The 15,144-nt window shown below is 36.8% G+C and overlaps 1 protein-coding gene across 1 annotated transcript in view; it reads right to left on the bottom strand.

Moving 5' to 3' along the window:
• Positions 1-15,144, bottom strand: part of MYO3B (myosin IIIB) — a 215,483-nt gene that overhangs the window by 100,774 nt on the left and 99,565 nt on the right. The window contains exons 11-19 of the mRNA XM_059820556.1: positions 7,755-7,851; positions 6,746-6,862; positions 5,792-5,896; positions 3,292-3,375; positions 2,406-2,608; positions 1,952-2,050; positions 1,243-1,357; positions 723-849; positions 367-577 (exon numbers count right to left, since the gene is read on the bottom strand). Coding sequence (XP_059676539.1) covers positions 367-577; positions 723-849; positions 1,243-1,357; positions 1,952-2,050; positions 2,406-2,608; positions 3,292-3,375; positions 5,792-5,896; positions 6,746-6,862; positions 7,755-7,851 — 1,158 coding nt within the window. The remainder of the gene's footprint in view (positions 1-366; positions 578-722; positions 850-1,242; positions 1,358-1,951; positions 2,051-2,405; positions 2,609-3,291; positions 3,376-5,791; positions 5,897-6,745; positions 6,863-7,754; positions 7,852-15,144) is intronic.

Genomic DNA, 15,144 nt, shown 5'->3' with positions numbered 1-15,144 from the left:
AAAAGCAGAAGGACTGTAAGGACTGTGAATACATACTGAAGTTCTTCAGTGTACTCCAATTATTTACCAGCCTTTGGTACGATTTTAATGTTCACTACATAGGAAGCATCTTTTTAAAGAATTGTACAGCATTTTAACCACCCAATTTCCATTGAATTCAGTAGATAAATTCCACTTAGCTCTTTGAAAATGTTGGGGTTAAATGTCCTGGAAACAGAATTCAGTATCACAGCCTGAAAGCCACTTTGAAGCCTTAGCCAAAATAAACACAGCACCCTTTATGCAAAATCAAAAATATACAAATGGGTGAACCCATCAAAGACACATGCACAGTAAATACACATGATTCAGTGATGTGTAACTTGCCATATATTTTTATCTGGCTGAAGCAGCGTATTAATACGATTTACGATCCAGCTGAAGAGCCGGCCATAAAGTGCTTTAGACATGGCATCTCGCACGTCAGCTGCTTTGTCCACAGTGTTTGTTCGGATAATAGTCTCTCCTCGTGTTACAACACAGTGGGAGGTTAGGGCCTCTTGAAGTTCTTCTGACCCAATGCTTAGTAGTGCAGCAGCTAAAAGACAGTGGAAAAAAAGATACACAACTGTGATTATGGAGTGGAAATCACCAGCATTGCCCAATTCTTACCACGAGTTAGAGATTCTCACAAATACAGTCAAATTGCATTTACAGAACTGACAATGTTAAAATGTATTTACCATTATCTAAGGCTTCTGGGTTGGGAACCTCACTTTTATCTGTTTGGTGTTGTGAAGAAATGGCAGCAAACTCAATATTTCCAGTATTTAAGATTCCAGTCAGAATTCTGTACACTGAGTACACTTCCTGTTAAAGATGACAAGAAGCACTTTTAAGGAACCCAATTAGATATATAGACCATATTTAGGCTATGAAAGAAAAAGGTAGGCACTGGAATGGCTATTAAAGCATGTAGCTTGCTCTGAGACTAAGTTGTACAAATTCAAGTAAGCTCATATTGACATAGAAAACAGTGTGATACAGAATTGTGAATGGACTTGCCTGAGTACCAACTGAGACCTCAGGCTGGTGTTGGCTTCTGAGTGTGTGGTTATGCTTTCACAGTTCACTTCTGCCATAAGAGAGATTCTGTGGCATAGGTGTGTATCCACAAAACCAAATGGCAGCCTGTGCACAGGCAGCACTGGAGGTGCTTTTTATAAAGAAGGTCAATACTAGTTTAGCAACTGGATCTCTTACCTCATCAGTGAATCCTATAATTCTAAAGCAATGCTGAATCGCTTCAAATTGTCTTCCATAGGAATCTTTAGTAACAATATCATGCATTACTCCTCCAGTTTCATTATCAATATATCTAAATAGAGTGGGAGAAAGAAAGCACCATACTGGCTGATATGGCAGTACAACCTCCAGTGACTTCAATGCATGTACCTCAGTGACTGGAAAAAACATTTATTTCAATATCTTCCAATTATATACTTTGATGATAATTCATAAGTTTTTGTTTCTTTTGCACTAACTTCTGCTTATTCTTTGTTAATATCTACTATAGTGTTACCAATGTTTCACATATATCCCCTCATCCAGTACAGATCAGATGCACCCAAAGTACAAATATGAATTAAAAACCACAACTCCAAAGCATATTCTGGGTTCTTACTAAAGCATTAGAGTAAGAAATCATAAGGTAATTGTCCTGATTTGAAAGTATGACAGAATATCTACATAATAATAAGTTTGTTTCTTCCTCCTCCTCTTTAAATAGTTCAAGTAACAAATACAAATAATGTAATGCCTTATTGTCCATCCTCTTCTTTGCTTGGGAGGATTAAAAAGATCCTTAAGGGATGGAGAAGGATTAAAAGAGATTTTAAGGCATCATACTGAAAGCAAGAGCTGATCAATAGCTAATTACAACAAGCAGTTAAAACAAGTGAGTGATAGTTACCTAGGAGGCTTTTTATCAGGAAGTCTATATTCAGAAAGTTTCTTCTGGTGATAAAGGCCAGCATAAATATAATAAAATATATGGAAATTTTTCTCTCCCCTGAAAGAAAAGTACCCTTTTAAAGCACATGTGTTTATTCTTGTGGTATCTTATACAATGTAAAAGTAGAAGTTCTTATCATGAGCTCACTGAAGTAAGTAGCAAGTTTCCCACTTGTTTTAATGGTGTAGGATCAGCAACTGTGAAACACGGAAAACCCAGCCAACCACAATATTTCTCCGAAGAATGGAGCAGCTCTGGCTTCCACTCCAAAAGAACCTAACTGACTATTCTTGTCATCATAGCACTGTACAAAGGATCACTGTACAAAGGATCACTGACATGAAAGCATTTAAAATAAAGAATTTTTGAGAATTAAAGAGAATGTGAAAGGACAGACAACTAATATACCTACACAGCCTGTTTTATGACCCTTGATTTTTCAAGTAGATATTCAGAAATCTTTGCCCCCATTACAGCTCCCGTGGGCGTAAACATCATTTCCAGATATTTTCCAAAGCGACTTGAGTTGTCATTGATGGCAGTGCAGGCATTCCCAAATGCTTCAACCAGAGGATTCACCTGAAGAATTTTCTCACGCAAAGCACGGTTATTGGCCTTGACAGAACAGATACAGATCAGAAGGATCATTAACAGAATATATTGCTTACCCACAATCCAATTCTTGCTTTAGAAGCATAGTATCCCTTTCTCATGCTTGTATGGACTCAGATACTGCATTAACCTTTTACTTATACAACAACAGGGTCAACAAATTGATGAGGAAGTCTCTCACAGGTAGGAAAAATGAGATTTTTATTTGCAATTGCTCTGCCTCTGAGGCATTATATAATTAGTTAAGAGTACCAAACCCATCAAAAACTAAACACATCTACTTAAGGTTAACCTTACACACTTGATTTTGCCATCATTTTGCACTAACAGCATTACTCATGACATTTAAATGTGTAACAGCTTCTAAGATTAGAGCCATAGCAAGATCTGTTATTCTTTATGGTATAAATGAACAATGGTATATGTGATAAACACTGTAGATAACTACAGGCACTGAACACTTGAGATCTGGCACCTTCTCTTTAAAAAAGTATTGAATGGCTTGGTGTGGGTCATACTCTAGTATCTTAAATCAACACTCTCACATGCATCATTACTCCATCCCTAACTCATGTGGGAGAATTCACATGAACAGCTTTCAGTACTAAAGATTAAATAAAGTGGAACTTGGGGGGTGGGGTTTGGGAGGATTTGTTCATGGTTTTACATGATTGGCTAAGAAATACCTTTCCCAAGAAGGTCAAATGTTGGACGATTAGATGGGCACTTTCTGTCTTTCCAGCACCACTTTCCCCACTGATGATAATGCACTGAACACACAAAACAAAACAATTAGGTGCACAGCTCACCACATGGTTGATTTCAGCTATTACTGCTCCTGTCTATTATTTAATGTTTAGTACCAAGATTACAAAATACTTTAAGCGTCAACTCCCTCCACTCCCTTCTGAAAGGAAAGATCAGCAAAGGCTCAGTGTAATAATTTATTCCCTAGATTACTAAAATGCGTCTCGCACTGCTTGATAGCAACGTGCATATGTGTGAAGCAGTGATTGAATTTCTAAGGGCTAAGACACATAAACGAGTGACCACATCTACAGGCTAACACACGCTATGCACATATTTGGCTTGTTTCAAATGCTTAAAAGTCAGAAAATTGCCACAGCTCTGTTGATGTGACATAATTCAACAGTGCATCAGAGCACTCTGCATTGACTTCATATGAATTAACATGAAACACAGGGTACAGCTGTATTTAATACACTGACCAAAAGTCTGCGCCTGGCTTTAAAAATAATCTTAAATAATTGTTGCTGTGTAGAGACGTTATTCTGTAGGTGACACTGATATACAAACTAGAACAGCAAACTAGCATCTAGAACAGCAAACTAGCATCTAAACATTTCAGAAAAGTATGAATCTGGTCACTGGATGATTCTGTGAGAACATATCCATCTTCTTCCTGAGTCAGCAGTCCTTAACACATGGTATTTTGTAGGCCCTCCAAATGGCTTCCAGACTCAGGGATTAGCTAGAATGGTCTAAATCACTCAGTATCCTCTTCTCTGCTGTTATGCTTCATGGACGAGATGGAAGTAGAAGACCAGTACACCTTGAAGGCCAGTTCACCCCAGTGTTCACCCCTGAACACTGAAGCATGAACACTTCAGGTCATAGCAAGTAAGAATTCTAACAGCGTTTATTATTTTCCCACTTTTTCATGTGTTCTACAGATCACCAGTACAAGTATTAGTCTACTTAAGTTACACTATTAACTGACATATAATTAAAATGTTAACACTGAGCAGTTGCATAGATTCATGTGCTTCTATGCAAACACCTGAAAATTATTTGCACCACACTGTGAACATACAAGATTCTTGGCTGGGAGAAGATACAAGGTCCTAAAATACTTGATGCTATGACACTTCATCTAGAACTGAGCTTCGTGAAAAGGTTTGAAAGATGTAGCAGTTCTCTGGTGGTGTCTTGTGGTGTCTGCCAGCAGGTGCAGGGACTGACTCTAAATAATGTGTGTAATATGACATTTGCAGCTCATTTATTTGCATCTTGTAGGGTATTTTTGTTCTTCCTGGAAACAGAGAACCCAATGATGGATTTACAGGGTTACGATACCTAACTTAATTGTCTTTGCGTAACTAGAGAAGTCACATACAATAGCTTATACAGTTAAAGCCCAAGAGTTCTTGATGAACTCATAAAACTCAAAACTAATTTTTTGCCCAGATAACAAGTTCTCACATAACTTATTCTACATGAGTACTTGTTTTCTTTAATGCCTTCATCAAAAAGCATATAAGCCATTAAAGAAGTACTAGCCATCTCTCAGGCCAGTGTACTGCCACATACTCAGTAGAACTCCTTTTTTCTTCATCTTCAATGTCCCTTTTATTTGCTTAGTATTTTCTGATATCAGGGGTTTTATTATTTTATTCTGCTTTTGAAAAAGCATTTTCTATGAATTATTGTGTGATGTGCAGAGTAAAATTAGGAGAATTTTATAAATAAAAGTAACTATTAGCCCTCAATATTCATGTACATACAGCACATCAAATTAGAAAGAGTACAAAGTTACAATCTTAAGAATGTAATAAAAAGAAATCTAGCTTCACAGCACAGTATTTCATTCTCATTAAAATCACTGCTATATAACTGGATTTGTGTGCTTATTACATATATACTAGACCTATCCTTAATATATTTTACAAAAAAAGTTAGTGAATGGTGTGTATTTTTTGTGACTTGTAGTTAAAGGAATTGATTATCCATTGCTTGATAGTGTCTTTATGCAATGGAAAAGTGGTTCAAACTCTGTTAATCTGCTATGGCATTGAGACCCTCCCTTCTATTCTATACAGGTGCAAATTATTACAATACCTAGTGCAAGACACGCTAGAATCAGAGTGTGCAGCAACACTCCACAGCTGGTCTCAACTGCCAGGACTTCATGGGTGTCCAGGAAACTCTATTGGTCAGGTTAATTCTATCATCTTATTTGACCTTTTAGGCTCTTTTATGCCACTGTGTCCTTTTCAGAATTCCCACACCTGACTAGATTTCTACTCCGTTTTTCCTGGTGTAGGAATAAAAGGCTTAAAGAAAACAATTCCTAAAGTACAACATAACAGAACATTAGCCATAGCCATGTAGCATAGTGGCAGTACGATTAATACGAAATCTAAACCAAAATGAACAGATTCTTACCTGATCTTTGCTGAATGTAACCATACTTTGGTAGGCAGCATCGGCAGAGGCAAATATGTGGGGGGGATTTGATGAACGCTTTACACCATGATAAAGCTTGGAGAACTAAATTTAAAAAAGAACACACAATAGTCAAAATATGCAACTTACCTACATAATAAAGAACTGAAAAGAGGATAGTGACTATTTTCTGCCTGTTCACCAGAAGGTAGTGGCCTGTTTTACCACAGAATTTCCACTGAATCTCCTGGAAGATGAGTGGTAATTCTTGGCAATGCCCAACTTCCAGAATAGAAATTACAGCACCCAAAATACACTCTGACGTTTCCCGCACAAGACAGTGAAGAGAACTGTATCACAAGGAACAGAATTTCAAACACAAGCATTCAACCAAGGAAATACCCAGCCTATACAAAAGAAACTTCAAAGATACCAGTGATTCTGAAATTGGGCCCCTCTACCTGCAACCCTGATTTAGGCACCCATGGAGACTAAGATTTATGGCTCCACCTCTCTTCATATTTGTAGGGAATTAAGCTGCCACTATCTTTACAGCATTTGATTCACTTGTTTCTTTTAAGCAGCAGCTGATGGCTCAGGACATGTAATAATCCAATAGTCAGAGCAATTCTTTAGGAAATAACTGCCTCAGCACAAGGAGGTTCGTATAAACATCTTCTGTTTTCCAGAAGAAAGCCCTAAATGCCAGACAAGAGGCACAGCTGTGGCTGGGGTGATCTTCATCCCTCCTGTGGAATTTGTGCCACCAAGCAGAAAGGTATGAAATCAAATGAGACTGAATTTGGGGGAAAAAAAAAAATTGTGGCCACACTTCTCTGGAAGAAGAAGAAGCTGGGGTTCAGTCTGTGCTCCTAGCTTCCAACATAATTTTAGCCAGTGGTGTTAATATAAAATGTAAAGTGAGTACTGTCCGCAGCTTGGAATCTCTCTTACCTGAGGAGAATAAATGCTGAGATTCTGGAATGGGTTTAAGGCTATTAAAATGTCTCCAACATAAGTATAAATCTGTAAGTCAGCATAGCGTTTCTGCAGCTGATGGATAATTGTATCCTGAGAAAATTACAAAAAGTTTGATAGTTACATAGTATTTTCCCAATTAGAAGATTTTTGTAAATATACTGAGAACACTGATTAGGAAATACTTATTGTAAGTGTTACTAATTATTTTTCAAATGCCAACACCACAAAACCAAACAAATATTTTCAAAATTCTTGCTAATGCCATAAAACTGAGTTAAATGGCAACTCCTGTTTCCAGGTTAGTACAGTATTTTGTTAAACCAGCCTGAGAAGCAAATCTTCTGAAGAGAAAATGGACATGCACATTATTGCTGCACTTCATAATACATTTCCATTTATTTTTTTATTTGACCATGAAACAAGAATAATAATTTTTCAAGGATTAAATTTTAAGTGGTAGTAAGAGACTGTTTTAAACAGGACACTAGCACAATTTAGTTTTATGTCTTTTTCTTGCTGGCATGCAATTTAAGGATCATCAAAACAAAAATTTACAGATAGTCTGCATATAGGTGATATAGTGAAATATGTAACTGATACTGTTTTATCACTTTCTATCCAGAAGGTGTAGATACCATATTACTCCCTATAAATTAATCAATTTTAGGAAAAATCACTTAAATCTAGATCTTCATGACTAAACTTTCCATTTTAGGAAACTCACAAAATAATTTAAACTAGCATCACTCATAATTAAAATTCTACCACATAATAGGATTCACTGCTACTGCTTTTATATCACTATATAGAATATTAGCGAAGTGATGACAGCAGATCAGTCACATGACAATTCCTTTGCTATGGTGAGACAAAAGCTTGCAAGAAGGAGCTCTTCTCATTCTGTTAAAAGAAGCCTAACAAGCAGAAACAGGCAAAATGTGAGGCACAATTATCAGAAACTCTCTCTCAGACAGTACAGTACCTCATCTAGAACTTCTAGATTTACCAGATCATCATCTAGAGAGTACTTGTCAGCTCCATCCACATGGTAAGGTCTTCTAGTATGTATTCGTTCATGCCTGGAAGTTTGTTAGTAGAGCACCAGTGTTACAAAACCGTATCGAAGACAGCAAACATTAAGAGGCAATGGGAATCATGGGTGAGTGTTTTTGTCATGCAGAAAACACAGACAGTCTCCCTGAAATATTTTTGCTTGAAATATCCTTTTACAAAAGCAATAGGTCAGCTTGGTGTCAGGTGTAATATCTGTTTTCTCTTTCACAATACATAACCCTACCTGTTTATCAATGCTCAGAGATGAAGTTTTATCTGTAGGCTTACTTACTCCCCACTCACACAGTAAAGTATCAAAAAAATCCTCCCTCTTTTCCCTTCCCTTCTCGCTCTAACCTTATGAACTACCACTCTGTTTAATTAAATCTTCCCCCCATGTACACAGCTTATAGTATTGTCATCTAATGAAGTTATAAGAAGCAATACGTAGTATAAAATCCTTCTGTTACCTTGGTGTATACCAAAGTGCCTCCTCAGATGACCCTAGGTCTGGCCCAAAACATTTTTGAACCACAGCTGCCATCAGACTTAAATTGTATGGATGTTCAGTCAGCTCGTCCTCAGAGATTTAAGCCGCACAATAAGCAGCAGAGACAAACTGTCACATAACCCCTTTATAATCAGATTATACTGAAGGATTCTTTGGAAATGCTGTGTATATGTTTTTAAACAACACATCTTGTTGAAACAGGGACAAATCAAGAGGCTGCAATATGTCTTCCACAGAGGGGGTGAAATATGAATGCTGTAAGCACAACTAGGCTTTTCTTTACAACAAAGATAATCAAAGCATAGTAGGAGGACACCCACCGAGATACAGTCTGCATCCTGCTGAGTAACATTTAGCATTGATCCTCAATGACAGTCCTTGACAGATTGTTTCTGCATTGGTTGCCATGTAGAAAGTAGGAATCACATGATCATACATCCCGAAAACATGCTAAATATTATATCAAGCACTAACAGAATGGTACTGTGACTTGGCAGGAAACACTGTTCATCTATGTTGAAGGTTAATATGAAGATGTGGCAGGTCTTTTTTTCTTTAATCATATCTTCATATACTCATGGAATCCTGTTTCAAAAATGAACATTGAGTCTTTTGCTTTTTTCCCCTTTATGTACGCGTCTACATTTGAAGCTAGTCAGCTTTCATCCAGTAAAGAGAGTGTTTTCATATCCAAGAGCTATTATACCATCAGAAGAATTATTGCATAGAAAGCCTCTAACAAAGAGGAAGGAGGAGAAGAGTGTTAGCTATGAGTACAGCTTCACTGATAACTGTGAATCCCATTTAAAGATCCTATTTTTTTTATGTCTATTTTTATTCATTTTCCTTATTTACTTTTGGTTACTTGAGTTCTGGAAAGCTATTCTGTAATGGTTTATTTGAATTGTAACAAAGTAAAACTGTGCAAACTGTTTTGTCAGCTAGAAGATAAAATAGCGGGAACATAGCAGGTTTTGCTGGCAGTCCCACTTACATTTTACATCCTACATTCCCAGAAATGGTAGTTTCCTTGATGTTGTGCATATGAAGAAATGGAAGAAGGAAAACACAATTAAGAAGCTATGAAAGAAAAATTGTTACAGTGGGTATTATTTCCAGTGGGCAGCATGGAGATGGTGTGAATTTGTTCGAAGTTCCATTCAATTAAATTTTCCATTTTCAGATCTTTGATTAGGTGGTGGGTTGTGGGTTCTTTTCAGCTTTTTTTTTTTAAACAGCCACTATATTCACGAACATTATGCTTTGCTGACAAACCAGATCCTCAAAGGAGTAGGCATGCATGTAAGTGGCCCAATGTACTACTGTTTTTTCTAATTGTTGTTTCTGTTTCAAACTAGAATTTAACCTCTTACTTCACTGCAGAGAAAAATGCTGTTGTAAATAATGTAAATTATTTAGAGATGGGAGCACTCCTCAGTCTACAAATGAAGCAAATATTTTAACAGTTGCTTTACTTCATGGAGATGTAACTAACAAAGCAATGGCTAGACATTATAGCTAACATAACTAATCTGTGAAGCTTTTTCTTCCTGGAGCAAACCATCATAGCTACCATATTAAATTGCAACAAGTTGCAAGTATGGACCTACCTACCAGAGGTGCAGGGAGGAGGGGGAAGAGGGCACATTCAAACCTAAGCACCTCTAATTGCAGAATGGCTTTGTAAACTAATCTGTTATCTGATTGTGCATTAAACTCCCACTGTTTGTTCTGCTTAAGTGATAAATGAATCAATTTTTTTTACTGGAAAGGTTTTTTTTTTTTAAACTCTATGTAAATAAGGAACTAAGGAAACTGGTCTTAGTCAAATATAAGTAAAACATATATACCTTTGTGCATGTATTTTCTTATGCTTAACTCATTTTCCTAAGTACATGATTAGGAAGAGGATATTAGGAGCATAACATCACATTAGCTTCAAATCTCCTGCTGGCCTCATCAGTTTTCTACTGACCCTGCGTCCTGCAGATACACTGACAGAGTGGGAAGAATACAGACAATAACTTTTAATTATGTCCACAATTTTACATCAGAAATACAATCTGCTTTTAAAATATTAAAAAAAATTCTAAAAAAGCAGAAGGAAACACTCCTAATTAGGGAAATAATTGTCAGTGTATTTTTTGCACAAAAAGTAGAATTATCAGCCATTTTTTCAATTACCCTTCCTTTCTGATGACATATAAAATGTACAAATTCTAAGCAAAAGGAAAATCAAAGGTGTTAGGTTATTTGCCTTAAGATTCCAGCAATGTTCTGAATCATCCCCTGGAGGATGTAGTCTCTTCACTGACAAAAGAAGTGGCATAAAGGGCCAGTCACTCACCTAACCTTATCAAACCTGAAGAGCAGTGTTAGATTTATTCCAGAACTCTAGCGACGAGCACTGTCTGTTGAAAAAAGATTCTATCCTCCCAAGCACTTTCCCTTTGCCTTTTTATCCAGCAAGAATAGCTGTAAGGGACAGAGTTTTCTTGGATTTTGGAGGAGGAGTAAAGGCGAGAAGCATTTCTCCCTCGGGAGAACAATTTCATGGAGAAGGTGGGAAGCATTCATTTGTTCTACTTGTGGGGAAGAGATAATTTGAAAGAAAATAACCTCTTTTTGTACCAGACACCAGCCATAGTAATATAAGTGCACTGTAAATAGCTATATGTTCATATGACCCCGCTATCAAGCTAATGATGGGGAAGGAAGAGTTAGATGGACCACATAGACGTCTAGATCGAAAAGTCATCTCGCTGACAGGTCCAACCTGAGGAAGAAAGCAGCAAAGACCAAGAATTTTATGTTCATTGGGAAGCTTCCTCTCTAATCTCTCTCCCCTCCACCTCTAATATTCTTTTATGAATGCCTTTCATTCATTGCACCCAAACTGAGATTTAGAAGAAAAATGCTCAACACAGTAAGAAAGAAAAGAGAGTGGAGAGTGTACTACTGCCACACAGAGAAACACAGCCTATTTCCTGTGCGTTGCAGAGTGAATTTTGCTCCTGTACATAAAGTTTCAGCCTGGAGTAATTTGTTGAAGCAAGGTCACAACAGAAACACTGACACAGCTTTAATTACAATATAAACGCTGCAGCTGTAACGAAAATCTGTGCAACCTCCAGTAAAAACATATACACTATAATCAGACCAAGGATCACTTCTGGGGGCCACAGTAGTTTTGTGATTTTAAAAAAAAAAAAGTTTTAAACTCATTTGCCTAATATTCATGTAGATGAAGGCTAGAAGAATTGCATTAAATTACATTGTGTATGGCATCAGAGGACTATTTCTACTTCTGTTTCTGTTATTATCTCAGGGTCCAAAGGAAATTACTGACTGGATGCAATCAAGTTCCTTGCAGTTAATCGCTTTCAAAACTAAATGTGAGCTGGCAGAGAAGCTAGATATCTGGTTCTAAGAATTACTTCCTTGGATGGACTGCTGCTGTAATCCAGCTGGCTAATAAGAAGGGGGAATCTGCCAAGCCACCATAGTCTCATCCTGGTATCTGACAAGGTAGCCTGAACATATCTGCCCTTCTCAAACTATTAGATGCTTAGATTTCTTTTTTCCAGGCTTCTTCAGGTTTGATTCTTCCTGATGTACAGATTTGCATTTTATCCTTCAAAATGCAAGGTTTCATAACTGCCTGTTCCTCATTACAGAAAGAAACTTCTAAATGGTGACCAGCAATAGCACGCTGACCCAGCATGACCCAAAACAGTAAACTCTGAACCCTTTACTGTCTACAGTAAACTTGTTTAAAACCTTATCCATGCAAATGCTGAAGTTTTTTCATTATTTCAAAAACTGAAACCAGAGGTTGGTAGAAGACCTTTTCTGGTTCATTCCTATGAAGAAGCCTATTACAGACAGGAACATAAGCTACTTAGTCTGTAGGAAAACATCCAAGAGAAGAATGAACCACGTCTAGAGTTGGTCTTTTCAAAGCTGCTGATAATGGAGGAAGTGCCACTTTGAAACATATAACGAAAACCATTTGATACTTGATCAACATTAACTTTCAAACATCAAATCAATTATAGAACTTTCAGGCCAGGAGTTATTAATCACTTGATGAAATACAGACACCGTGGTTTTGCTTAACTTCGGATACTGTGACATTTGATAGACAGGGCTAACAAAATAAATGTAGATGGCAACTGGTGATTATTAAATATTTTTGTTACCTTAAAATGATTATAGACTTATCTAATGCACTTCATATAGCTGCCCCACATTAAGTCCTCCTAAAGAACAGCCAAATGCCACACGGGGACCCACAGTATCTAAAATTTTGAAAGATGGCTTATAAGAATATTACCAAGGGCAAAGTTCGTAGAATGCATTCTGTGAAGATTCTTCTTCCCTGTTTCCAACTCTAAGCTTTTAATCATGTATTTTCCTCCTTGATGTTCTGCTCCTCCACCACAGTCTGTTAATAGATCTGCTACTACATTTGAATTTCTCCATCTCACATGCTGTTGTGACTTTGCTATTTTAGATTTTCTCCTGCATGCTATACTGGATAGAGCAACCTGTTATTAAGATTGTTCATAAATAAATAATTTCTTAATTGTTGTACATTCAAGGGGGGGGAAAACCCCAAAACATTTTCATTTAATTCACTTTTGCTGATGGTCAGTACTTTTCAAACCTTCAGTTAAACATTAAAAATCCCCCAGTTTTCCATTAATTCTACTCACAAGCCACTAAAACATTTTATATTTTGGTTTTTTATGGAATAAAATGGAAAGTTTACTTTTTTGAGAAAGTCTTCCTGAAGGATGCAAGATTTTTTGTCAAAATTCATGCAAGGAAGGGCTGAGACAATAGACAGAATATTGGGGTTCCAAATTTGAGTTTCCCTTTTAAATGTCTCCACGACAAGCTCCATGGTATTTTTAAACATTGTTTATGGAACTTAAGGCACTGCCTAGCTTAAAGGACTTTAGAAGTTTTGACATATGTTTTTCAACTTTTTCAACACTGAACCAGCTGCCAGCTTTGCCAGGTTTAGATTAAGTCCTGACAAGGACAAAAAAATGGGGATAGTATTTGATGTTTATAAACAAACTCCAGAGAACATGCCTACTTTTTGCAGTATATTTGCCAATGTAGACAGCACAGGGTCACTTAACATTTAGGAATATTAGGGAACAGACTAAATCCCTTCTGACTTCTTCCTTCAGCAGGCTGGCAATCAGCCTGTATGTTGGAAACCTTTCTACTATGAATCAAAAAAGTAACTGACCACACGAATGAGTTCAAGAGATCGAAAGGCGTATTTGGAAAGTGAGTAGATCTCTCTTATAATCTCCCTTAATGGATTATCAAACACACTCAAAACAGAGCAAATGTTTACTGTTAAGTGAGAATTAACAATACCCATAATCTGTAACATATCTTTGCCTAGAGTCTTCCCAGACTCTAGGGAAAAAAGAATGAAAAAAAAAAAATGGCTAGAGCTTCAGGCATTATGCATGTTTCTCTTCATTAACAGGTTTACAGTGACCAAAGGTATAGTACGGCTTTATAGAACAAGACAAAGTTCTTGCCTCAGACAAACTGCTATCTATTTTTTGTAGGTATAATGTATTAAGTAAAGCTATTAAAAGCCATTCATAAGTGGAGGAACAGAGAAATATTGAGGGTAAGTGATATAACAGAGGTTATTCAGAGAGAGAATGAGGAATAAAACACAAACGTCTACCATGTTTTTGTATTATAATTCAGAGAGTGCCTAAACATTCTTGGTATTTTACTGACATGCAATTGCATGAATCTCTATCTTGAAGAACTTATCTCTGAAATATAGCAAGATTACTATCAACTTGACTTGTGTACCCTTCTTTACTTAGAGAATACAGAATTAGCCACAAAGTCTTTATCAACACTCAGTTATTATTACTGTACCAAAACCATTTTTATAATTCTGCTTATCATTCCTGACCAATGTTTGCATGTTCTGTTGTCCACACCTTCCTGTAACTTAGATTCCTACTTTTTTCCAGTTCTGCAATTTAATGCTACATGAGGTACAAATCTTTAGGAATCAATTACATTTCTTGTTCTCACAAAGTTATTATGCATGAGGACACTATTTGAATAACCTGGAAAAAAAGAAAAAAACCTGAGTGAGAGCCTGTGACAGCATCCTCTCTGATTTTAAGAAATGCTTCCTGCCTAGCGGCAGATATATATTGATGGGAATAAGAGTGCTCTGGCTCCCAAGACGAACTACGAATCAGTATCCATGTGTTAAAAAGTAATGATGTATTTGACTTTAGAATAGATGGGAAAGAAAAATTCAGCATTGCTGGAACAAATATATGTGAAGCAACGTTCTGATGTACTAACCTCTATTTGCTAAAGATTAAAGAACTTTTATAAAAATAGAACTAGTGGACTATTTAACACCGAATAAATTTCTTAAAATTAAACTTCGTATAACTGCTTCTGTGGCAAAGCTGTTAACTAGCATTTATGCCCTGGTATTGTTAGAAACCAGACAAAACATGCACATAGTTAACTGATGGCTTATTAAAGGGATATGGAGAAGAGAGGAAGATAATATGCAGAGCTCATCCTTATGCAGCCCTGACGTTGGACTTTCTCACAAAGTTTTTCCTCGTGAGAGTATAAGAAACAGGCAATGCAGGAGTGCTGATGCTGAAATTTCAGCTTCACTCAAGACCATGGCAAAACTCAAGCATTTCACTCTAAGAGATGCCAACAGATGCATAAGGATAGGAGATATCTGCATCTCACTGGTGAAAATAATTTAGGGAAAAAT

Source organism: Gavia stellata, chromosome 8 (genome assembly GCF_030936135.1).
Source record: "Gavia stellata isolate bGavSte3 chromosome 8, bGavSte3.hap2, whole genome shotgun sequence".
NCBI lineage: Eukaryota > Metazoa > Chordata > Aves > Gaviiformes > Gaviidae > Gavia > Gavia stellata.
Note: the sequence above shows the minus strand (reverse complement) of the source record. Positions and strands in the feature narration are given on the sequence as shown.